Source organism: Sphaerodactylus townsendi, linkage group LG05, assembly GCF_021028975.2.
Source record: "Sphaerodactylus townsendi isolate TG3544 linkage group LG05, MPM_Stown_v2.3, whole genome shotgun sequence".
Lineage (NCBI taxonomy): Eukaryota > Metazoa > Chordata > Lepidosauria > Squamata > Sphaerodactylidae > Sphaerodactylus > Sphaerodactylus townsendi.
This window is the reverse complement of record NC_059429.1, coordinates 121,687,287-121,712,009: the sequence shown is the minus strand read 5'-3', so window position 1 is coordinate 121,712,009 and position 24,723 is coordinate 121,687,287. Positions and strand designations below refer to the sequence as shown.

Below are 24,723 nucleotides of genomic sequence, written 5' to 3'. Positions count from 1 at the left end.
CTGAATGGCCCTCAGACCCCATCCCAGCTTTAACATTTCTGCCTGCAGCAGTGTTTTTGCTAAGTAGTCGGAAAAACTGCAGCTGGGAACAAGACGTGAACATCAATATTGTTATGTTTTTGTCCAGCGGTTTTTATGCTGAGCTATTGAGTAGCTCGGTTCCGGATGTGCGGCTCTCCCAGCGCGAGAAATTGAATGCAGTTATATATGGATCCAGGAAGAGGCAGCATGAGAATATCCTATTGGTGTTTGCAGAGAAGAAATCAATGGTTGGCATTTTATTTAGCGCTCATCTCGAGTTCTCGAACAAGAAAATTAACCAGATCAATTTTGGGACGTTCTAAGAACAAGCTGAGAGAGCTCAGGAACCAGACAGTTTGCCCGGGGACATCCCCATTTTATTTTTCAAGCAAGTACGCCGAAGCCAGATACGTGAGATCTCACTTGCTGTGACGATTCCCTAATTTTATTTAGCCCTGCTTGCAGCTATTTATAAAGCGAGACTGCAGAGGAGGAGTGGCAGCTTATGCAGTTCAAATGGCAAACTGCCTGCGGTACATCAGCAAGTCCCCCAAGATCATTTAAGGGAAGATTTGCTGAGCAAAGATGCTAAAAATAGGACGTCATCTCTCCTCAATAAGCACCACCTGGGGAGGGCACCGCTAAAAAAACATCAACAATGCCAAGCTTTTGCAATCAAGGTGGCTCTGGTTTCCGATTGGGCCAGGCTGCACCATGACTCACACCGGGAGCCCCAATCAACTTTGAACTGACTGTCTTAACGACTGCAGTAGAAAGCAAGCCCCGCCCTTACCAAAATTGAAGTTTTTCAGGTAATACTGCAGAGCCGGAGCGAGGGGAACTGCGCCTGGGGCATGCCCTGGACCACCTCTGCACCCTTTGCGTCGCGCCCCCACCCTCCCGGTGCTATGCCACTGACTGGTTGTTGTGGGTTTTCCGGGCTGTGTGGCTGTGATTTGGTAATTTTTGCTCCTAACGTTTTGCCCGCATCTATGGCCGGCATCTTCTCACGTGGCACAGTGTGGAGTGATTGCGTGGCTCGGTATATGTTTTGTCCACCTCACATGTGGAGGTGGGGACGGGGGGGGGGGAGATAAAGGCATATCTGCACATTTCTGGGTGGTACCTGTGGCAAGATGCTCCCCCTTTTTTACACAAGCAGGAACGTGTTGCATAATGGAGGCCAGCAGAACAGCGGTCAATCACCAGATGGTAACATACCATAGAAATACCAGGCAGCACAGCAGCCGTGGAATGTAGCCAGCCACCATCTTGCAAAAACCTCCCTTATTGGCATCCAATACTATTTGTTCCTTAAGCTAATGCAATAGACTATGATGTCACTCTGGTCACTTGAAAAACTGTCTGGAAGGATGCTCACACAACTGCTTTCTGAACCAATGTCAAGTCAGAGTGGTAGAGCCAGAGGAAAATTATATACTGGAACCAACCATTGTCTGCTGGGTGGTGTTAAAAAGAAGAAGAAGAAGAGTTTGAATTTATATCCCCCCTTTCTCTCCTGTAGGAGACTCAAAGGGGCTTACAATCTCCTTGCCCTTCCCCCCTCACAACAAACACCCTGTGAGGTGGGTGGGGCTGAGAGAGCTCCGAGAAGCTGTGACTAGCCCAAGGTCACCCAGCTGGCATGTGTGGGAGTGCACAGGCTAATCTGAATTCCCCAGATAAGCCTCCACAACTCAGAGCTGGGAATCAAACCCGGTTCCTCCAGATTAGATACACGAGCTCTTAACCTCCTACGCCACTGCTGCTCCCTCAACTTAATGGTCTTCAGTGTTCCCTGGAATAGAATATACATATGGACTTTTTAGGGCTGAAAATAACTCTTTTTCCCCCCAGAAATGGAAAGTCTGCATTTAATATTTAACATGTGCAGTTATTTTTATATATCTTCTGTATTACCATCAAGTTAAGGCATGGATATTTCATTTCCATTTTACTCACAGATCTTCTATGAGTACAGATTCTTTTCTTACTTCAGCATTTCTTCTCAACAATTTTGCATTTGTTTATATAATTTGGGGTGGGGGGGCAGCGGTGTGACACCACAAATCAAATGTATTTCAAATAAAATAACCTACTATAATTTTTAAAATCTCGATGTTAAGGAGACATGCTTCCAGATCTTGATAGCGCTTTGTTTTTAATGGTCAGAACCCTGTAATAGGGAGAATAGCAGTTAAAGTGCTGGTAAGTAGTCTGGGAGACCCAGGTGCCAAACACCCCTCTACCATGAAGCAACACACAGCCTTCAACAATCTACAAAAACCTTCAACAATCTATAAAAATACTAAACAAGCTCCAGAGATAAGTCTATAAGCCCCTCGTCTGTTACACTGCCCAAAATGTCATTTTGTATGAAGCGCTTACGGAAACGCTTGGTCTGAATGTTACTAGTTGCTGTGTACATTCACTCCAATCCAATGCTTCCCGTGAAGATAGTTTCACAAGGTAACCCTGTTCACCTACAAGAGATCAGCTGGATTTAAGTCTAGTACAGTGGTTCTCAACCTTCCTAATGCCGCGACCCTTTAACACAGTTCCTCATGTTGTGGTGACCCCCAACCCTAACATTTATTCATTTTACTGATGCAGAGAGTCTTAGGCGACCCCTGTGAAAGGGTCGTTCGACCCCCAAAGGGATCGCGACCCACAGGTTGAGAACCACTCGTCTAGTAGCACTTCAGAGACCAACAAGATCCGCATGCTTTCAAGAGTCAAGGGAGCTTTTTTAAAAAAAATTGATAAATTTTACAACGCATGGAATTTATGTGTAAATTATTTGAACAAATAAGTCAGACAGTAGTAAAAATATTCATGTCATATTCTGAGGTTTAAATTCTGGTTTATTAAACGTTGTATAACTGTAATAAATGAATATATGGAAGCAATGTTAAATTGAGAAAGACTGTAAAATGTGAGTATTTAAATGTTATCTGTTAAGTCTGAAATTTTAAATGGTAATTGATATGTTTTGAAATCAACAAATAAAGTTATATATTTTTTAAAAAGAGTCAAGGGAGTTTTGGCTCTGGAAAGCTTATAGTCCCAACATTTTGTTGCTCCCTAAGGTGTCACTGAACTCCAGTCTAACTGGAGATACGCTTCAGATATTCATGGAATATTTTTGAAAGTCACAGTATCAGTCTGTATCCCTCACCCCAAGTCCCTATTTTCTTTCCAGATGTATTTCAGAGTGTACTGCAAGGTATGTATTTAAATATTGAATGGCCTTATGTTATCTCCTCCTTCTGTCTCCTCCATCCGACTTATATTTTATTTTACCTTTTCTCTGAAAACTTGCTTTTCTGGAATAATCAGGTTGCCTCATACAAAGGGAAACAGAAAGAAAACATCGTCCTGGTGGACAGAAACGTTGTTGTTACCATGAGGATAACGTTCTCATAGTGTTAAACAATGCTGAAATACAGCAACTGTACAAGGAACAGAAGACTTTCACAAGAATAAAGGAGGGCACGGAGACAGTCAACTCCATCCGCACACAGGCAACACGACAGTCACAGAATTAATGCAAGAATTTTTTTTTTGTCCAGCTGCTAAACAAAGTGGCTTAATTTGAACAGTCCCAGCTGGTTTGAAGCCCAACTACTAAGAGGCAGCAACGAATGCCAGATATTTATTACAGAGATGCCAGAGCTCAAACATCCACCCGTTTTTTAAAATCCAGGATAGGAAAGATAAGCCTAGCGCTTTTCCTGCAGATGTCTTCTCAAATTCAAAACCTGTCTTGATACAAATATCGGATTCAATAAGCTCAGTGAACTCTATGGGATGTTAGCACCTTGGCAATGCACCTGACGGTCCGCGGGGAAGCCTTTTAGATGCTTCCAAGGACAACAGCTTGCGGGCTGGAGCGCTGGGCTGAACAACCATGTTGTAACAGAAGATAAGTAAACAGTAACAGCTGGAAGGGGCAGAGACGCTACTGGATGTACGGAAGGTGGTTTTCTTTTGCACAGAAGGCGAAACAAAACATGCACCCACAACCAATTATGCATAATTGAAAGGAGGGAGCTAACTGGCATCATCACAACAACAGCGAGTGAGCTTGAAAGCCATATTACAGGACAATGGCACAACGCTCTTGTTGTAGACAGACAGGGAAGATGAACCACACCACCACAGAGGTAGGTAACATTTTGACAAGAAGTCTGAAGTGAGAAGCACTTTTTCTTTTGCTCAGATTCAACTTCCAGAACAGATGAGCGGCGCTTAAAATGCTGTCCAATATTTCACCCGTTGGGGGAAGAGGCCATATGAATAAGATGATGCTTCAGTTACCACCGATCGGGATAAATGCACAGACAGGTAAGATACCACCATGCTGTTCCTATAGCTATAGGAATGGTCTGTCCTAAAGTAGGTACAAAACCATGCTGATAGTGAAGTGCAGTTGAATGAATGGGGACAGTTCTCAATGGTCACGCATGCTAGCGAGGATCAAAAGAGTTCCCGCAGCCACATAAGAGACAGTGCCTGTATCCTGAAGCTCTCTTATTTTCCTCCCTCTGAACGGTAGTTCTTTGAGTGGCAATGAAGCATTCCAGAGTTCCCATGGCTGCTCACTGTCCAGTACTGGGGGTGGGGTTTGAAGCCCCTGGAACCCAATACAGGTTTAAAATGGGTTATGTGTTGTACTATAGAACTGTTTTAACTTAGCTAGCTTTTGGAAAGACTGATATACTCTCAGGCGCCATGCAGAGAAGTGTTTGTCTCTGCACCTTTACCACGCTGCCTCTCTAGTCCAAATTTGCACTACACAATAGATTTGCACAGATGTGATGCTTTCCCAGAGTGCTGAACAATTCAGACTACTGGGTCAGTCTGCAATATGCGAGTCTACAGCTCCCCATCCTAAGCACTTCTTTGCCGATATAAGTGGCTTTCTGGACTGAGCACAACTGATTCATGAAATCAAAACTCAGAACAGATGTAGGCTACAAACTAAGCGAGCTATGCAACGCTCTGTAAATTTTCGAAGGTTAACCCCTGTGTTCATCGATCAGTCATGATAAATGCCATGCTAAAAGATTTGTGGCTAAACAAAAGTTGATGCAGGAAGCTTGTTAGCAACACTGCACACACAACCTAAAACCTGCCAACACCACGTACCAAACTGTTTATTCAACTCAAGATGATCTTAGCACTTTGGACTCTTTAGTAAAGTTTGAACCCGCAGCTTTTATTAAGAACTGTTTATTCTGATCAGAGCAATTTGAACTCACACCAGTTAACCGCAGCACGTCAGCTGAATAACACAGCCCCGCATTTTGAAGCACAAGCTGTTTCATTTCCTATGCATCCTTTGAAATTTCCTTCTCAGTTGAAAACACTTACTTAAGAGGCTAAAATGCCAAGCGACGGCTTGGGAACAGGCCACCCCAGACATCCCTCGGTTCACATAAAATATCGACACTTTGAGGCTCGTTTTGCACACTGTAAGTTTAGTAAGCACTTATATCCTAACTGGGAAGAAGGGGGGAGAAGCACATGTACTTTCCCACTGGCAGGATGCAACAATAATAAATAATGAGGAATACTATGATAGGAATGAGATTAATTTATAGTTTAATATAAAATGGGAGAACACCCCAAATACAAAGCTAAAAGCTGATATGCTTAAAAAAAAGAAGAAGAAGAAACCCCGAAAGCTACGCTTCAGGATAGGCCCAAGAGCAAAGGGCAATGATCAACACCACCCACCTTTCTTGGCTTTGGCTCTATGGTTGTGTTTTTTTCATCATGCAGAGGGGATGGATTCTGTAAGGAAGCCTCAAGGTACACAAGCAGCAACCTCTACTGGACAGAGAGGGGAGTGTCTTCTGGATGCCAACTGATGCAAAGCTGCAGGTTCACAGGTCAGAGTCAACAGAAACTCTGACCTTGGGACTTTTCCCAACAGGTGACGGATGACAAGCTGGTAGGTTTTAAAAAAAAAACCTATGGCGCTTGCACATTGATCTCATAAACAAGGGCATAAAAAGTTTCACGTGGTAAGCCGTTAGAGATGCCCTTTCCCCCCATTCAGCACTCTTGCTGGGACAGCCACTGAAGCCTGTCAGTTCGCGATCAAATCCGGTTTGGTCAATTTCATCTAGGATTTTTACTACCACTTCAAAGAAGAAAAATGTATTTAAAAATTCTATGGAGGACACTAATTAATTCCTAAAAGAATTCAGCATACAGATAGGATTGTCGACATTTCCACCACTTCTTTTCCTTTTTCTGAAAAAAGATCATGTTTGTCTCTCTACAATTCCATCGGTAAATTTTAAAAAGTGCAATTAAGAGTGAGGACCAGCTGGGCTGATTTGGTCACTTATCAATTCCATTCACTCGGGGTTTTTGTTTGTTTGTTTGTTTTTGCAGTTGTCTGCTTGTCAGCTGTTCACCCCTTACTCTGGACAAGCAAGAACGAAAACCGTAAGGCCTACACCAATGAAGATGAGGGCAAAAGAACCCCGCTAAAGATCAGAGCTAAAACTTCAATCCGCAGGTGCCACACACTCCCTTCAAAATCCACAAAAGTGCTTGTTTCCCTTCCCGCCCTTTACAAAAAAAAATTGGCAAACTTTTGTTTACAAAACTCCCTTATGAAATATAAATTCTACAATCTGTATGGGTTGAGTTTCTCTTTTTTTCACAAGGCCAAAGCAGAAACTGAAGACGGATTCCCTTTGCGTACCAGAGGAAGTCTGTATGCAAGGAAAGAGTAGGACAGCTGCGGTCTTCTCAGCGTGCGGATTTATGTCAGAGTTGGTTCATTTTAGGGTGCGTGAATACCAGGCGGACAGCAATCCACTGACACAATATACCCCAAATAAACTGGTAACTTCCAAGGCCAACATACAGTATAAAAGCCAGTCTTATGTACTATATTATTAGTCAACAGCAGCTGCGTTTGGTCGCTGAAGGCTGTCTTCTAAGTTTGAAGCCCTTACCGCTAGTTGAAGGGTTGGTGTCCGTGGATGGAATTCTACGACCTGCAAAGAGTCAAAACAGCAAATGTCATTAACAACCACAATTCCACACTCCTCATCTTTTAGCCTAATGAGAAAGGCTCATCACCATTTGGAAGGTCATTATGGTTAAGAGACCCTGAGCCAGATAGCCCAATCCCATCAGATCTCTGAAGCTAAGCAGGGGCATCCCTGGTCAGTATTTGGATGGGAGACCACCAAGGATGTCCAGGGTTGCTATGCAGAGGCAAGCAATGGCAAACCACCTCCGCTTGTCTCTTGCCCTGAAAACCCAAAGAGGTGGGAACTTCATGGGGTTGCCGTGAGTCAGTGCCAATTGATGGCACACGATCGTTACTACAGATGGGAGGGGTAGAAAAGCAGCAGTTTCCTTGTACCTCCAAATAACATTCACACACTAACTTCTCCGTGCCCTGGGGAAGGGCACAAAACTCAGCATTTTTTGCTGAAAGTGCAAAACAGAAATGTCGAGGAGGCACCTTTATACGTAGAACTGCAGCAGAATGGGACAGCTCAGGAGGTTGCTATTAGAAGGGAGAAGATTGTAATTGTAATAATTTAGTGCCATCCAGTTGCAACCAACATCTGGTCCCCCATGGGGAGAGCAGAAGTGGTTTGCCACTGCCTTCCTCTGAACAGTAACTCTGGACCTCCTTGGTGGTATCCCATCCAAGTAACATCCTTGAATGATCCCGCTTAGAGCTATCATTAACTCAGGCTAGTCTGGGCTACTAAGGATACTGGAATAACATTGTAGAAGACTGAAAAGTACATTGTGCGCATCACATTCCACCTACTGCAGGGCTCTACAACATGGTACCTTTGAAATTCTAGAGGATTCTAGAGAATTCTTCGGAGATTCGTCAGGGAAGCTGACTAGTCTCTTTAGTGGCTGGCCTGAGCCTGCACAGACCCATGGGGGTCTGAACAGAACACCACGAACAGAAACAATGGTGCCCACTGAAACCTTTCCTGGTACTCACCAAGGATTTTTAGAAAGTAAGCGGAGCCAGGTGGGGCTTTTGTCCAGCAAAGCTTCTACATGGCTGTGCAGATTTTTAAAAAATATATTGTTTTGGCACCAATTGCCACAGCACAAAGATCTTCACAGTAAGCTGCAGCAGCCATTCTGTGGTCGCACCCATGACACAGTGTCAGAATTCCCAGTGTGCCTACAGGCATTTGTAACCTACTTTCTGCATTATAGTATGTTATGCCATGGACAGTTTTTATTTGCACTGCTTCCCAATTCTGTCATGTCCTGGACAGTTTTTATTTGCATTGCAATTCTGTACTCATAGTCTTACTGCATCATTTACTGGAAACCAACTCTCAACTCGGCCATAAATTTCACTGTATCTTGCTGAGCACAACAGGGCACGAATCCATGAGACAAGCACCCTTCCCACCAGCTTCGTCTTCTTTAGTTGCTGTCACTGGCCTTTATGGTCAGCTGGTGCGCGGAATGGGTGGTGGGTGGTGGAATGGTCAGCTGATGCGCGAGGTGGGTGGGGGGTGGGGGCAGAGCATCTTTTCGACCGGCATTTGGGAAACCCTTCAACGCAGTCTGGTTGAGGAGGGCTTTCTGCTCCCCCTTCCCCAGTTTTCTTTGGGCAGTTCCTTTCTCGCTTCTGGGAGCAGATGGGAATTGTGCAGACTTTCAACTAATCAGTGAGAGGCAGCCCCAGCCTCTCTCCTCCTCAGCTCAGCTGTTTTGAGAATGTGCAAGGCACTGTACTATTCCCAGACAAAGCAGAAATAGCTGAGAACGTCCTGGACAAGTGTTCATTCGGATGCTTCTTGAAGACTGCCAGTGAGGGGGAGCTCACTCCTTCTCTAGGTACCTGAGTCCACTGCTGAACAACTCTTATTGTAAAACATTTTTCCTAAAGGAGCAGCAGTGGCGTAGGAGGTTAAGAGCTCGTGTATCTAATCTGGAGGAACCGGGTTTGATTCCCAGCTCTGCCGCCTGAGCTGTGGAGGCTTATCTGGGGAATTCAGATTAGCCTGTACACTCCCACACACGCCAGCTGGGTGACCTTGGGCTAGTCACAGCTCTCGGAGCTCTCTCAGCCCCACCCACCTCACAGGGTGTTTGTTGTGAGGGGGGAAGGGCAAGGAGATTGTAAGCCCCTTTGAGTCTCCTGCAGGAGAGAAAGGAGGGATATAAATCCAAACTCTTCTTCTTCTTCTAATGTCCAGCCAGTACCTTTCCATCTGTAATTTATACCCATCATTGTGAATCCTACCCTCTGCTGCCAACAGGAGCAGCTCCCTGCCCTCTTTGAAGTGACAGCCTTTCGAACACTTAAAGAGAGCAATCATGTCCCCCCTCAACCTCCTCTTCCCCAGACTAAACATTCCCAAGTCCCTCAGCCTTTCCTTGTAGGGCTTGGTCCCCTGGCTAGTTTTGTTTGCTTTTAAAAAACTTCTCCTGGAGTTGCAGAGAAGCCCTGAACAGCTGCTGCATTTTTGGAAACCAAAGAAGACCGGCTGCCCCATCTTTGTTTTGTTTGCCCTTCCTCTTTTCTGCAGGACGGCAGCTCATCCTCGAAACCGCCAGTCCATCCGCAGTCACAAAGTAGGTTGTCAGAGATGCTGCAGAACTTTGTAGCAGCTTAAAGGTAAACGAGACATACAGCCCGGAAAACCCGCCAGAACCAGAGACAAATGTTTGCTTTTGTAAACATTTTGGCTGGAAGTTTTCTCAGCCAAGCAAATAACATTAATAATTAGTTGTGCGGTGATTTCAGCTGTTCGAAATTCATCCCATAAGCTGACCAGTTGATGGGTTAATGCAGTGCTTCTCAACCTGGGGGTCGGGACCCCTTTGTGGGTCAAACGATCCTTTCACAGGGGTCACCTAAGACTCTCTGGCCCGCACACGCAAAATAATGCATTTTCAAACCACTTTCACAACGGTTTGCAAGTGGATTTTGCTATTCCGCACAACTTCAAAGAGCACTGAAAGCAGCTTGAAAGTACATTATTCTGCATGTGCAGAATGAGCCTCTGCATCAGTGTTCTCCATCTGTAAAATGGATAACTGTTAGGGTTGGGGGTCACCACAACATGAGGAACTGTATTAAAGGGTTGTGGCATTAGGAAGGTTGAGAACCACTGGGTTAGTGACTAAACAGTTTGCTTGAAGCATCCTATTTATATAGACTTAGCTGTGGCACTTGGCCTGCTTACTTCTAAAAAAATGATCAATCCTATTAGACAGGAAACAGTAATAAAATTACTCTTATTGGAACAGAAGGCAATCCAATAACAACCAAAAAAGAACTGGTGTTTGTGCCCAGGTCAGATGAAGAGCATGCTTTTTACAATGAATTGTTGTGACTACCGCAGGATACGGCGAATAATAATCATCAGCTAAGAGGTTTAAAAATATTGTGAAAAATTCATGGAGGGAAAGACTATCCAAGGAAACAGTTGACAGCTAAATGAAACCCATCCACCCATCATATCCTTTGATGCCTGCAATTGTAAAGCTTCTTTGTTTCATCCTATGCATCTTGCACAAAGAGGACGACATTGACATCATCTATTTTATTTGTACCCCATCCTTCCTTGACCAGGCTGGGCTCAGGACAGCTTACGACAGCAAGTAATACATTTACTCAAATAAAAAAATTCAAATTTAAAATCACAGTTTAATGTTAAATACCAGGAATAATAAAACATTCCTAGTTTGGCACGAGTCCCAAAGACACCCTCTTGAGAGAATAGTCCAGTCCAGTACCACACAGTAAACTAGAATAATAGAATCATAGAGTTGGAAGAGACCCAAAAGACCATAAAGTCCAACCCCCTGCAATGCAGGAACACACAATCAAAGAACTCCTAACAGGTGGCCATCCAACCTCTCTTTAAAAACCTCCAAAGAAGGAGACTCCACCACACTGACTGTCAGGAAGTTCTTCCTGATGTTTAGGTGGAATCTCTTTTCTTTCATCTTGAACTCATTACTCCTGGTCCTAATATCTGGAGCAGAAGAAAACAAGCTTGCTCCCTCACCGACATTACATCCCTTCTGATATCTTAAATATGGCTGTCATGTAACCTCTTTACCTTCTCTTCACCAAACTAAACATACCCAGCTCCCTAGGTCTCTCCTCGTAGAGCATGGATTCCAGAAGGATACACTAGAACAGCAGTTCTCAACCTGTGGGTCGCGACCCCTTTGGGGGTCGAACGACCCTTTCACACAGGGGTCGCCTAAGACTCTCTGCATCAGTGTTCTCCATCTGTAAAATGGATGAATGTTAGGGTTGGAGGTCACCACAACATGAGGAACTGTATTAAAGGGTCGCGGCATTAGGAAGGTTGAGAACCACTGCACTAGAAGGATATATCATCAAAGAACAGAAGAGGGAAAGAGGAAAGGAAGGGGGAGCCAGGTTGTATATTTTCAGCATATCATCCCTAGATGAATCTGCTATAATGCCTTTGCTCATAGCAATTTCCATATGCTCAGAATGTCTCCACTCTTTTCTCTTTAATGACGTTTAACTACAATTTGGTTCTTTCAGTCACAGTGAATTACAACATGTTTACTCCATTACCGCTTTTTAATTTTTTTTAAGGAGAGAGCTCTACAGACTAACACAAGCAGGCAGATCTTGTACGAATGATCCAAGAAAGATTATACTGCAATGTCAAGTCGATCAAATAGATGACACAAAAGACGACAGCGCATAAGGATGGAAACAGAAGAGATTTAAGCTAAGAGAGCAATAAAGTTCTTGTTTAAGGACACTAAACTGGAGCATACAGAAAAAATGGGGGCACGCGTCATATTGGTTTGCTAGTATACAGTACTTACTAATTTCTATGAAGAGTTCATTTATGTTTATTGCATTTTTCGCACTGGTCTCTACAAATATTGCATGGATGGAATCGGCATAGTCTTTAGCATCTTTTTCCATGACTTCTCTAGGAAGGAGACAGAAAGAGAACAAATCATGAACAAAGCATGAGGATTTATTTCCATTTTAGAACAGAAGTAGGCAGGATTGAATGCAGTAGAGAAAAGCTCTTCCAACAAGCAATTGACGCTCTGCTTATGTCACCCTGGCATCTGGAGCATATGCAAAAGGGAGAAAAGGAGAAGGTTGTGCGTCATTCTGAAGAATTGTTTTTTATACCCTTCTTTTCTCTACCATAAGGAGGCTCAAAGCAACTTAAAACTGCCTTCCCTTCCTCCAAACACCTTGTGAGATAGGTGTGGCTGGGAGTGTTTTGAGAAAACTGTGATTGGCTCAAGGTCACCCAGCAGACCTCAAGCGGAGAGGCAGGAATCAAACCTGGTTCTCCCAGTTAGCGTCCGCCACTCGTGCGGAGGAGTAGGGAAACAAACCCAGTTCTCCAGATTAGAATCTGCTGTTTGTGTGAAGGAGCGGGGAATCAAACCCGGTTCTCCAAATTAGACTCTGCTGCTCAAGTGGAGAAATGGGGAATCCCGCTCAGTCCACCACTCTCAACCACTGCACCACGCTAGTTCTCCACTGGGGAGAAAGAAGAGTTTGGATTTATATCCCCCCCTTTCTCTCCTGTAAGGAGACTCAAAGGGGCTTACAATCGCCTTCCCCAACCCACAACAAACACCCTGTGAGGTGGGTGGGGCTGAGAGAGCTCCAAAGAACTGTGACTAGCCCAAGGTCATCCAGCTGGCATATGTTGCACAAGCTAATCTGGTTCACCAGATAAGCCTCCACAGCTCAAGTGGCAGAGCGAGGAATCCAACCCAGTTCTCCAGATTAGAGTGCACCGGCTCTTAATCACTATACCACACTGGCGTGGTGAGGTATAAATGTACTGAGCGGCAATAGCAGTTCTGTCAGTGCTCTCTATACTTGTGAAACACAGCAAGTTCATGCAACAGGAGTGGAGTTATGTAACACAGACGATGTCTCAATTTAAGAAGTGCAATCTTTTGGCTCTCTCCAGGCAACAAAACACTCCTCCCCGGCATCCTGTTCTCTGTGCACTGCAGCATTCCAAGGAGAGTTACGAACATATGAGTGGAATCAGATCACACGAAGTTGGGCTCTTCCTCTGTTAGCCTATCAGATCAGCCACTTTCAGGCTCAACCCTTCCACATCAGGAGTCCAAGGCAGTAATAACTTCAGTATGGGCAGGAAGGGATTCCAGCAACACTGACCAAATATAAATGCTGGGTTGGATCCAACAGATCCAATTCCAAATGCAGTTAACACTTCCCTCTGGCACAAGGAGCTACTGACAGAAGAGACTCGCCTCTAGCATCAGTGGAAAGCTCTCTGTGCTAGAGAACACCACTGTCAGTGAAATAAATAGGGAAATATATAAAGGATCCATTAAATGTACAAGGCAGATCACAAATATATTAATACAAACAGTGTCGTCCAATAGCAGTGGTGGTTTCCTTTCCAGGAGACAACTAGGGCTGGGTATATTTTTTTGGGTCCAAATTATCACATGACCACATAAAGCTACCTTACACTGAATTAAAGCCAGTATTGCCTAATCAAATCATAGAATCATAGAGTTGGAAGATACCCCAAGGGCCTTCAAGTCCAACCCCCTGCAATGCAGGAATACACAGTCAAAGCACTCCTGGCAGATGGCCATCCAGCCTGTTTAAAAACCTCCGAAGAAGGAGACTCCCTCACACTCCAAGGTAGTGCACTCCACTGTCGAACAGCCCTTCTTGTCAGGAAGTTTTTCCTGATACTTTGGTGGAATCTCTTTTCCTTCACCTTGAACCCGTGACTTCTGGTCCTAGTCTCTGGAGCAGCGGAAAACAAGCTTGCTCCCTCACTGACATGACATCCTTTCAAATATCTAAACAAGGCTATCATAGTCACCTCTTCACCTTCTCTTCACCAAACTAAACATACCCAGCTCCTTGTAGGGCTTAGGGAGTTGGGTTTGTCTATGGAGCCTGGCAAGGGCTTTCCAAGGTGAGCAGGTCTTTCAGGCGAGCAGGTCTCACCCCCTCTCCAATCCCTTTAATGGGAGATGCCAAGGATTGAACTTGAGATCTTTTGAATGCCCAGCAGATGCTCGCCCTCTGAGCCACAGCCCCTCCCCTTCCAATCAGAGTGCCCCTTGACTCCATACCACTTATCCTTGTTACTACTCACAAGCTATCATTCCAAAAGGACGAACCCCCCCCCCTTTAATCTTCAAACAGTTTGGGATCCCATCAGAAAATACTGAAACACTGCAGCCACACACATGACTTCACAGCTAAGCTTCCTTGCAACAGCTGGAAACAACTGGATAGTCAAAGGCAATTTTATTCCTGTATCACAACTTTCTCATAATTCTTTTTTCAAAAATAAGGCATTTGACTAAGTAGTCCAGACTAGATGTCAAGGGTGGACCAGTCTTGCAAGCAGCCCACAGTACCATGTAGTCTAGTCAACCCAACCCAGCATATCCTACCATTCCAGCTTCCCAATGAGCCAGTACAGTTCAGATTCACTACAAATGGTCATTTGACTTGAGGCTATTCAAAAAACTATAGCTGAACAGCACCTCCTGGGCTTACCGTGCATCATTAAGATCACATTTATTTCCAGCAATGGCTACAACAATATTGGGAGGTCCGTGCTGCCGGAGTTCTTTCACCCAGTTCTTCAGCGTTGAAAACGTCTCCTGAAATCGAGGTGACAGAATTAGTAACGCACAAATGTATCGTGGACGTATGGTTTTCTTCTTGCAAGCATCCCTTCTTACCTCTTTTGTGATGTCGTACACTATGATAGCCGCTGAGGACCCTCGATAGTACATTGGTGCCAGAGCACGGAACTGTAGAGAAAAATATCACAGTAAAATGTGGTGCCAGGTGCTCATGACGGTCTAGTTGTCCCCACCTCCTGTCCCAGCTCAACTTCTCCCATGGAGTCTGTAGCTGGGACATTTGAACACTCATTCGAAATCACCCAGGGTTTCAGCTCATGCCTGCATTCCCGTCTCCTCTCTCCCAGGAACCAGGAGCCATCAGTACTGGTGGGCTACCATACTTCCACATTTGGGCAATTCAGGCTTCTTTCAGAACAGTTTGACTCTAATTTGAGGGGTACCACATGCACGACTGGAGTTTCACGTCCCACACTGCCTCATTCACTTCCCGGCTGATGGGAGATGTGCTAGTGTGAAGGACAGTACGGGCCATCAGAACATGGGGAGGGCTCTTTGGGGGGGGGGGGACACCTAGAATGCCAAGGGCCTTGAAAGACACGGCAGCACTCTCACATTGCAGGCGAAACCCACACTGGCACTAGGATGTGCTTCCCTCTTCCACAGTCGCCAGACCAGGGATCCTAACGGCTATAGTCGGAGAGAAATGGGGACCCCAACATAGCCTGCCAGCACAAGGGGTTTTTCACAATACAGACGTTGGAGAGGCAGCCCTCTCCAAGGATGGAAGAGGGGCAGCTTTCCCAACTGGACATCTAGGAGGGCAGGATGCCTTATGTGTTATATGTGTCCCCATGTCCCTTTGGGGGTGATTGTGCACGTTATGAGCTGAGGATCTGCTTGGGGCCTCCACAGGTGGATGTTGCAAACTCTTTCAACTGCCCAGTGATTGACGGCAGGGTTCATTTCCTTTAATGGGGGCAGAGATGGGCTGCAGACACAGAGCTTCCACCTCTGGCTATGCCTCTGCTTGCCTCTTGCAAGCGCACAGCTAGACCCCCCTGAGCTGCAGGCCCCTGACTGGCTCTGCCTGCCTGTCACAGCCCAGTCATTGCAACAAAACACCTGGTTGGTATGCTATGGCATGGCTGCTGCGGATACTGAAGTGGTTGTGGTCTCAGAAAATCAGCTCCACAGTCTACCAGCCAGTTACTAACCAAAGTCTTCAGGAAGCAGACTAATGGTACCAAGGTTACACTGGCAGCCATGACTGTGTGGACATCCCTGAACTTGTGTGCTGTGTGGTTTCCGGGCTGTATGGCCGTGTTCTAGCAGCATTCTCTCCTGACGTTTCGCCTTCATCTGTGACTGGCATCTTCAGAGGATCCTCTGAAGATGCCAGCCACAGATGAAGGCGAAATGTCAGGAGAGAATGCTGCTAGAACACGGTCATACAGCCCGGAAACCACACAGCACCCAAGTGATTCCGGCCGTGAAATCCTTCGACAATACATCCCTGAACTGTCTATGCGGTTCAGTAAAAGAAGTTTTAGTTTCATAGTAAATACCACACTCTTCAATTTCCCCTTCAATTTCTGTTTTTCAGGGGAGCGGAATTCCCCCCCCCCTTTTACAGCTTCAAAACATCCAGAAATTTTACATCTGTATAATTTCCTTTATTGTTGATGAAATGCAGCACTTCGAAACCCCCTGCCTTACAGTATCTCTGTGCTGCTTGCATACAGGAAGACCACGGTGCTGATTCAGTGCTGAGTAAGGATCATGTTACTTCCATTGCAAAAGCCAAACGTTTTATGCCTCAAGCAAAAAATAGAAAAGAGGATCCTGCTTTTCCTCTCAAAGTATTCCACACTCTACTGCTTAACATTAAAATGAAAGTTGTCACAGTATTAAATGGGTATCCTCTGTGCTAACCACCTGCCAGCCAAAAGAAGAAAGATGCTTCGGCAGCACATATACGAAAATTGGAATGATGCAAAGGAGATTAGCGAGAAAGATGCTCTCCTACCAAACTCCTTTTTAAAAATAATAATTTATTAAGTGTTTACATCTAAAAACTACACACACTAATACAAAAGAGAAAAAAAAGAACAGTGGTGATGCAGCTACCCTAGTCTACATCCAGGGAATAGATAGAAATGAAGACAAAATAGCAAACATAAGAACTTATACTTACATACAACTATGTGACTTCCTGCCCAAACACTGCTGTCAAAATTATCCAGAACCTTTTTGTCTGGTTTACAAAAATGAAAACCTCAAGCTCAACATCAAATCTTCTTTATCGCAGCCTTTCTTAGACCATAAAATTAAGCAATACTCACACTATATAAAAAACACACTCTATCTTCCTAACGTATTGTTCTAACATTAAAGATTCTATTTCTATAATCCTTTAATTTCGCCCTCTACCATTATCTCTCTTCTCATGGCCAATATTTCAATTTGTGACCCATCTTTGGTTATCTTTAAAAGAACACCTAATTGAAATTTTAGAGGACTTAACATATCTATTCAAAGACAACCTTTATTAAGCTGCCTGCCCATTTTAGGCGACTTTTTTTTCATCTTCTTGAAGATCTTTTTAGTAGTTGTTACAGAAGTTATTCTCTGTTGCTGTTCCTTGTAGGTAAAGAACACAGCAAGAGAATCTGGTCTGGTTTTTCTTTAAGCTGTCCACCAAAAAAGAATACTCTTTCCTTTTCTATAGAACCTTTAACGGTACCTCTCTCATTACAATAATGTCTGTATCTTCTATCTTGATTGTTGATTTTCTGCGTACTTCCAAAATTCGCTCTACCATTTCCTTGGAGGAGAAATACATGACAATATCTCTGCGCAGTCCTTTTGTCTTTGGATGTTTCAATAAGACTCTGCAGATTTTGTCAATCTTTGGCGTCAAGTCTTCTTCATTAATCTTTATATAGTTGACTAAGGCTGAGGAAATCTTCTTTGTCTAATTTTCTTTTGATCTTTGTCCTCTGGAACCTTCCTCAGCCTTAGAGCCCTTTCTTCAATAAGATATTCTAAATGAAGAATGGCTTGGTTCTGCAATATAACTTGATGTTTTTCAATATTTGCTTGATGTTTTTCAATATTTCCTTAGTTTTCTCCATATTGTCCTCCAGATACAATCTTTTGGAAATCAGCCTTCATTTCCTTCATTTCTTTTATGAGCTCTAACGTCGTTATGGGTAAAGTCTTCTTAACACTGTCCTTCAGTGAGTCCACTTCTACTTTAAAACTCTGCAGATTGGTTGTTATCATTTTCAAATTATTTGACAACTTGGTAATTTCCACAAACTCCTGCATGTAGTTCCCATTTTTGCCCAGTAGATGTCACTGCTCCCACAACTTACTAAAGTTTTACCAAGTCAGACAACAGCCTTTCTGGCTGGTGAGGTATGGTTCTTCTTTTCCAATCTTTGTCTTGGCAATCCGCCAGCTGGGAGGAAGAGAAGATCAAGAGGCTTTCTCATTTTAAAGTCTTCTAAAATCTTTTATACTGGGAGTCCATTTTATTTTAACTTTATATCAGTTCAGATCATTAGATTTATCTTTTCTCATCAGGTGCTTTCTGCTAGGCTATCAGCAGTGGTGATTGGACTTCTCTTTTCAGTCTTTTTCAGTCTTCATTTGTTTCTTTAGAGGCACTCACCTTGGATGTTTTCTCCCATGGGAAGATCAGCAGCTCAAATTGGACGCAATGGCAATGCTGCTTTGCTCCCGCTTCTCAACTCCATGGGATTACTATGGTTCCTCTGCATTATCACACCTAGAGGAGATTGCCCTGGGAGCTCATATAGCTGTCTCCTGATCTCTCCTTCATCTGGAGAGGCTTAAGCAGCCGTCAGGACCGCTCATTTGAGCTTTGGTGTCTGGAACAACTCCAGACATGTCCACCCAGAGCTATTTTCATACTGGACGTCCCTCACTTACCAAATTCCTGAAAAAAAAAACCCCATGGGACAAACTCACCCTACATCTGGAACATGTCAGAAGAGGAAGCAATGTTCCAGAGCAGGGGTAGGGAACCTGCGGCTCTCCAGATGTTCAGGAACTACAATTCCCATCAGCCCCTACCAGCATGGCCAATTGGCCATGCTGACAGAGGCTGATGGGAATTGTAGTTCCTGAACATCTGGAGAGCCACAGGTTCCCTACCCCTGTTCCAGAGTGACATCAAGTGGAAAATGAGGAAACCAACAGCCTATGTAGGCAGACTCAAGGTGGCTTACAAACACCTTTCCCTTCCTCTCCCCACAACAGACACCTTGTGCGGTAGGTGGGACTGAGAGAGGTCTGAAGAACTCTGACTAGCCCAGGGGTCTGCAACCTGCGGCACTCCAGATGTTCATGGACTACAATTCCCATCAGCCTCTGCCACCATAGCCAATTGGGAATTGTAGTCCATGGACATCTGGAGTGCTGCAGGTTGCATACCCCAGGACTAGCCCAAGGTCACCCAGCAGGAATGTAGGAGTGCAGAAACACAACTGGTTCACCAGATAAGCCTCTGCCACTCAGGTGGAGAATCAAACCCGGTTCTCTAGATTAGAATCCACCTGCTCTTAACCACTATACCACGCTGGCTCTCACCAATGGCTACTAGCCATGTAGACTAAAGGAAACCTCTATAGTCAAAGACTTAATGCCTCTGAATACCAATGCTATGAGGCAATATCAAAGGATGGCCTTGGACTCTATATGTTGTTTGCTGGGCCTGCAGGACCCCTGTGTGAAACTAGATGCTAGACTAGATGGGCCACTGGTCTGATACAACAGAGCTCTCAAGGCACACTGGGCATGCTGGATTTTCTTGACATTCTTCAGCACTCTCGTCTGCTGCATAAACAGATTATAAACAATACCAACTGATCCAGGAAAACGTTGTTACATTCAATTTTTGGAATTTCATAATGAGCAAATTAATTTAAATTATTTGAAAGACACACAATACCTTCTTAGATTTAAATATCAGCATTCCCTACATACCCTAAGTAATTTGAGAATTCACTATGGCTAGTTTTAAAATGTCATCTGTAAGTGGCTACAGCACATTAAAGAAGAGCTTTAAAAACCAGAAAACACAACGTTTTAACTAGAGAGAAGGACGCAGCCATCTACATATTGGTAAATTACACTGTGACCACTTTGTGAGCAAAGTTGGTCACACTGACCAATGAAAAACAGTGGCTTATATACTTACTCGTTCTTGTCCTGCTGTGTCCCATATTAGGAATTTATGCAATTCATTCTGATACTGAACTGTCTTGGTCATAAAAGATGCCCTGAAAAGGATTTAGTACAAGAATATATCACAAAACAACTTATAAGCAGCTGCCACCAAACCCAAGAACTTTCCCCAAACACACACACACACTTTAGGTTATTTTTAATTATTTGATATTCATCCCACCCTTCCTCCAAGGAACTCAAGTTAATCTTTGTATAAAGACTCTGCAAAAAAGGAAGCACATATAACTCTTACACACAAGGACCATATCGATAAGAACAAAATGTTGTGATTAGATAATACTCAGATTTGGAAACTCTAGATCAGAACTTAAGATGTAAGTTTGAAGGTTAATAGATACAAGGAAGCTTCACATATTACCTTATTTGTAATATTTTAATTTTATGAAAATAAAAATGTTTTAAAAAAACGCTAGCTACAGAGGTTGTTTTATAATGGTGGAAGATTCATACATTTCAATTTGTCTTTCCCAGATCTAGTAGAAGGGAAAATATCTGAAATTTATCCAGGTAGGAAGACTACGTAGCTACAACCAAACTGTTCCCATCACTAGACTGTTTGTATACACGCAGGCCCTCAAGGCAGGCAAAGAACACCATAGGGCTGATTCAGTTCAGGAAGACAAGATGGCAGCGAAATGAAGTCCTTCCCCCATACCACAGCCTTGATCCAAATTGGGAATCTGTGTACTTCAGAACTGAACTTCCAAGGACCATTTGCAGTTGCCATCTGCCCACAACTGTCCTTCGTGGCAGTCATGCATCAAAACCAACGTCTCGTGGACCAGGGCTTAGCTGAAGAAGAGAGGAGATTCCCCTTTTGGATCACTAACGCTGCAAATAAACGAAGCTGGCTTCGACAACAGTAGCTGCCATACTGTAAAAGAAAACAGCTTCATGCTCACACAGGCCCCTTCCGCACACGCAAAATAATGCGTTTTCAAACCACTTTCACAACTGTTTGGAAGTGGATTTTGCCATTCCGCACAGCTTCAAAGAGCACTGAAAGCAGTTTGAAAGTGCATTATTCTGCATGTGCGGAATGAGCCACAGTTTTCCCCCACTTGCAGGAAGAGGGAGCTTTCTTTTCCGCCAGGCAGGAAAGACTACACAGTTCCTCGACATTAAGATGAATGTCATTAACCAAACAGCTCTTAAATGCTGTTTAAGCATTCAAGAGACCAACACAGCACTTAAACTCTGTGACAGCTAATTTTGTAAGTTGTGATTCTGGCCAACATCATTGTTCTCTGTGCCTCTTTTGAAATTTACTTCTAGGCAAACTGGTCCTGGGCATAGCTAAATGTGGGCCACCTTCCTGGGAAAGTCAACAACAATTGCCTACACTCAGCTACACAAGTGGCTTCGTATTTAATGAGCAGTAATTTCTTTTCTATACAGTCTACCTAACCTGGAGCAAATAAGTGGTGTGTGTCAAATGATACACAACCTAAAGTGAAAATAGCTCTCACCCAGACTTTTTGTCACTGATGCAGCCAGGTCACAGTGAACACCGTGCTAAATTCTATTTTCTTCAGAAAAAGGGGCTCAGGATTATTTACTATCTTGAAAACATTTGGAAAAACAAATCCGATTCAACACATTGTCAAAGACTTTCACGGTTGGAATCAACTGGTTGTTGAGGGTTTTCTGGGTTGTGGGCCTTGGTCTGGTAGTTTTTGCTCCTAACGTTCCATCTGAGATTGGCACCTTCAAAGGCATGCCTCTGAAGATGCCAGCCACAGATGCAGGTGAAACATTAGGAGTAAAAACTACCAGCCCACGGCCACACGGCCCAGAAAATCCACAACAGCCAAATCTGATTCAATTGACTGGCTACAATTTTTTTTTAAATGGGAAGAAACGAAAAGTGATAACTCCTGAGAAATAATTTTGCTGTCTATGAAAGCCAACACATGTCTATTCAGATAATGTTGCAACCCTAATGGTGCTGGTTAGGGAGTAACTTCAAAATTGAATCTAATCCCAGCTTCATTCTTGGAAATGGAATTGCTGGATGGCCTCAGTTTCTTATCGTGAAAACGAAGAAACTCAGAGTGCTGTTCCAAGAAATAGCAGCTAGTGACAACAAAGCAGCATGTATTTGTACCAGAATACAGACAATTGCAAAATATTTGAACATCCTTCAGTATAAAGATGCTTTTTAAAACTAGATATACCAGGGTATGAGGTGGGGACTTTTCACATGTAATTTTTCATGAGTTCTACCACTGAGCCACAGCTCTTCCCCTAGAAATAAAGCATTTTGGAAGGGCAATTGCCAAGGACAAGATGGCTGCAGTATGGCTGCCAAGTCCTCCAGAATGCTGGGGGAACACCCTGTTAGCAGCCCTCCTGCCCCTCTACCTGAGTTACCTTCACCATATCAATTCATAAATTTAAAAAAAACCCATAGTAATAGCAAAATTCCCTTGGCTGCACTAAGAGGGTACCATGGTAGTTATCTTGTTGCCAAGCGCATGACGGTATTGTATTCAAAACAATTTTTCAGGCAGTTTATCACAATGTATTCCCCCAAGGCAGTATACACTGGAAATTCAGAGAGGATGGGAAAAAATGGTGTGTGTACTGGAGGTACCATCTCAATGACGTCATCTAGCATTCCCAACAGAATATATGTACTATTTTCATCAGCCACTCAGTGGGCAGGTGGGGGGGGGGGAGGACATGAAACCAATCATGATGTGGTGCAGTCACTTCTGATGTGAACTGGAAGTGATGTCATCATACGGAAGTGACACTCCAGCATTCACCCCAAAACACTATAGTTTTACTGTAGGGTTTCTGAGCAAATGCTAGAGTGACACCCTATGATGTCACTTCTGGTTTGTACCAGAAATGATCTCACTGGCAAGACCCCCTCATGTCTGCAGGCCTCTCACTGGTTGCTAGCTCTCAGCTTAAGCTATCTGCAGAAGTTCCTAATCCTTCCCTAGCCATAAAAGCCAATTTAGGGGCAGTACATACTTCCAGCAGAACTGCTAACTTTCCTAATCATCACCTTCAGCACACTTGTAATCATATGGTAGACACAACCTGTAATTAGAAATTCCTCTGTGCTGGGGTTGCCATTGTCCTGCCAGGGGGTGGGGATCTCCTATTTCTGCCTCTCATTTCCTGTTGCCGCTCAGAGCAGCGGTGGAAGGGCTGAAAGTGCCCCCTATATCTCCTCCATCCCCTAAGATGTGCACCTGAAGAGGTGAAATTAGCCATTCTTGCTATTACTGAAGCACTTTGTGGAGATACTGGAAAAATGGGCATTACTGTAGTCACACATATCTGTTTATTTGTGGTCTGAATTGGACCCATCCTTGAAATCTTGTGAAGGAAGGGCATGTGAACTTAAAACAGTCGCATGAAAGAAATTTGGCAGCATTGCTAAGTACTTGCTGGTATATTACAGAGCTTGCTGGTATAAAAATGTTTCTGTTGGCAAGTAATGGAAAATAGAAGAAAGGACAGTGTTCATTGTTCTTGCAGTCTTATTATTTGCATCAAAGTTATTCAACTGAAAGGAAGGTTATCCGCAGTATGTTGACAGTACAAAAAAAACGTGCTTTCAGCTGTCACTAAATGCGCAAAGTAGACATTATCTCAAACAAAATGAAACCAAAAGCAATGCATAGAACAGACGTTTGGAGTATATCCTTTCTAGCTAGTTTTAGCTTTAATCTGAGCATGCAAAGCATGAAAATTAAAAAGTAAATCCATAAGCTCTTTTTACAAAGCATTCAGTTTTTGGACAAGGTTTTCCTGATGCTCTAAATTCGCTGTTTAATTTAAAGTGTGTTTACTTGGTGCACTTGTCTTCCACGAAAGTCAGACATCCTCAAGCACTGCTGACTGAATCTCAGATCTTATTTAAAATACTATTACGCTGCCTTTACCACTTAAGTAGGTTTCTCCAAGGGAGGCGATTTAGGACTAAGTTTAGGGATCTGAATGGGTAATTCTGCACAGGCCAAATATAATGGGTTCATGGGTGTGAAAAAAAGCCTTATGCGGGAGAAGTTCCCACAGAACTTGCCCCCCAAACACTTCTAACCCGTTATATTCAGCTGAACCCAGGTTAAATGAAAGTCAATAAATTAAAGTTGCTAAAATTTCTCCTTCAACCCGGGTTTCAGGCGCTTCCTGCTTGCCTGTGTGAACTACGGCAAGCAGGAAGAATTCTATTCCCCCCGCCCTTCCGTTCACCATTATGGGGGATTCCCCAGGTGGCTACCAAGTTATGCCAGTAGGTGGTGAGTGAGGTGTTAGGATTCCCTTAGGTAAAGTGGGGATTCCCTAAAGGACTTCCCTAAGGTACATGACGCATTTTAACGCTCGACCCCCCTTGGACCATTCGCGACGGGAGTTAGGAATGACGGCGCAGCTCCTTAATACTCATGCCAGAGGAGACTCACAGCGTTACCCGAACACCTTACCTTCCCTCCGACCTGCTGGCGCGTTTTGTTTTATTTCTCATTCCCCCCCTCCCAATGAACCCTTCTTTCTAAATATTTTAATTGTTCTTATGCTTTGTATGTATTTTAACTCTGGTTCCAGTTGTTTTAGTGATGTGTTTTGTGGAGGCTGATTTTAATGGCTTTACAATATGATGCATGAAAAAAAAGTTCTTGTAATTACTGCTTCACAATTCAGTGGTGACAGATTAATTCATTTCTTAATCAGTGCTTTCAATCATAGCTCCAATATTGAATTAAATGGAACTTTTTAAGGTAGTGAATGAAATTAGGAATACGCCCA

General features: G+C 43.8%; 1 protein-coding gene across 2 annotated transcripts in view; it reads right to left on the bottom strand.

Moving 5' to 3' along the window:
• Positions 1-5,240: 5,240 nt before the first annotated feature.
• The window catches only part of RAB22A (RAB22A, member RAS oncogene family), a 28,467-nt gene continuing 8,984 nt past the window's right edge, over positions 5,241-24,723 (bottom strand). For both annotated transcript variants that reach the window (XM_048496159.1, XM_048496158.1), the window contains exons 3-7: positions 19,907-19,988; positions 14,773-14,844; positions 14,585-14,691; positions 11,872-11,981; positions 5,241-7,043 (exon numbers count right to left, since the gene is read on the bottom strand). In XM_048496159.1, coding sequence (XP_048352116.1) covers positions 6,946-7,043; positions 11,872-11,981; positions 14,585-14,691; positions 14,773-14,844; positions 19,907-19,988 — 469 coding nt within the window. In that variant the 3' untranslated portion in view covers positions 5,241-6,945. The remainder of the gene's footprint in view (positions 7,044-11,871; positions 11,982-14,584; positions 14,692-14,772; positions 14,845-19,906; positions 19,989-24,723) is intronic.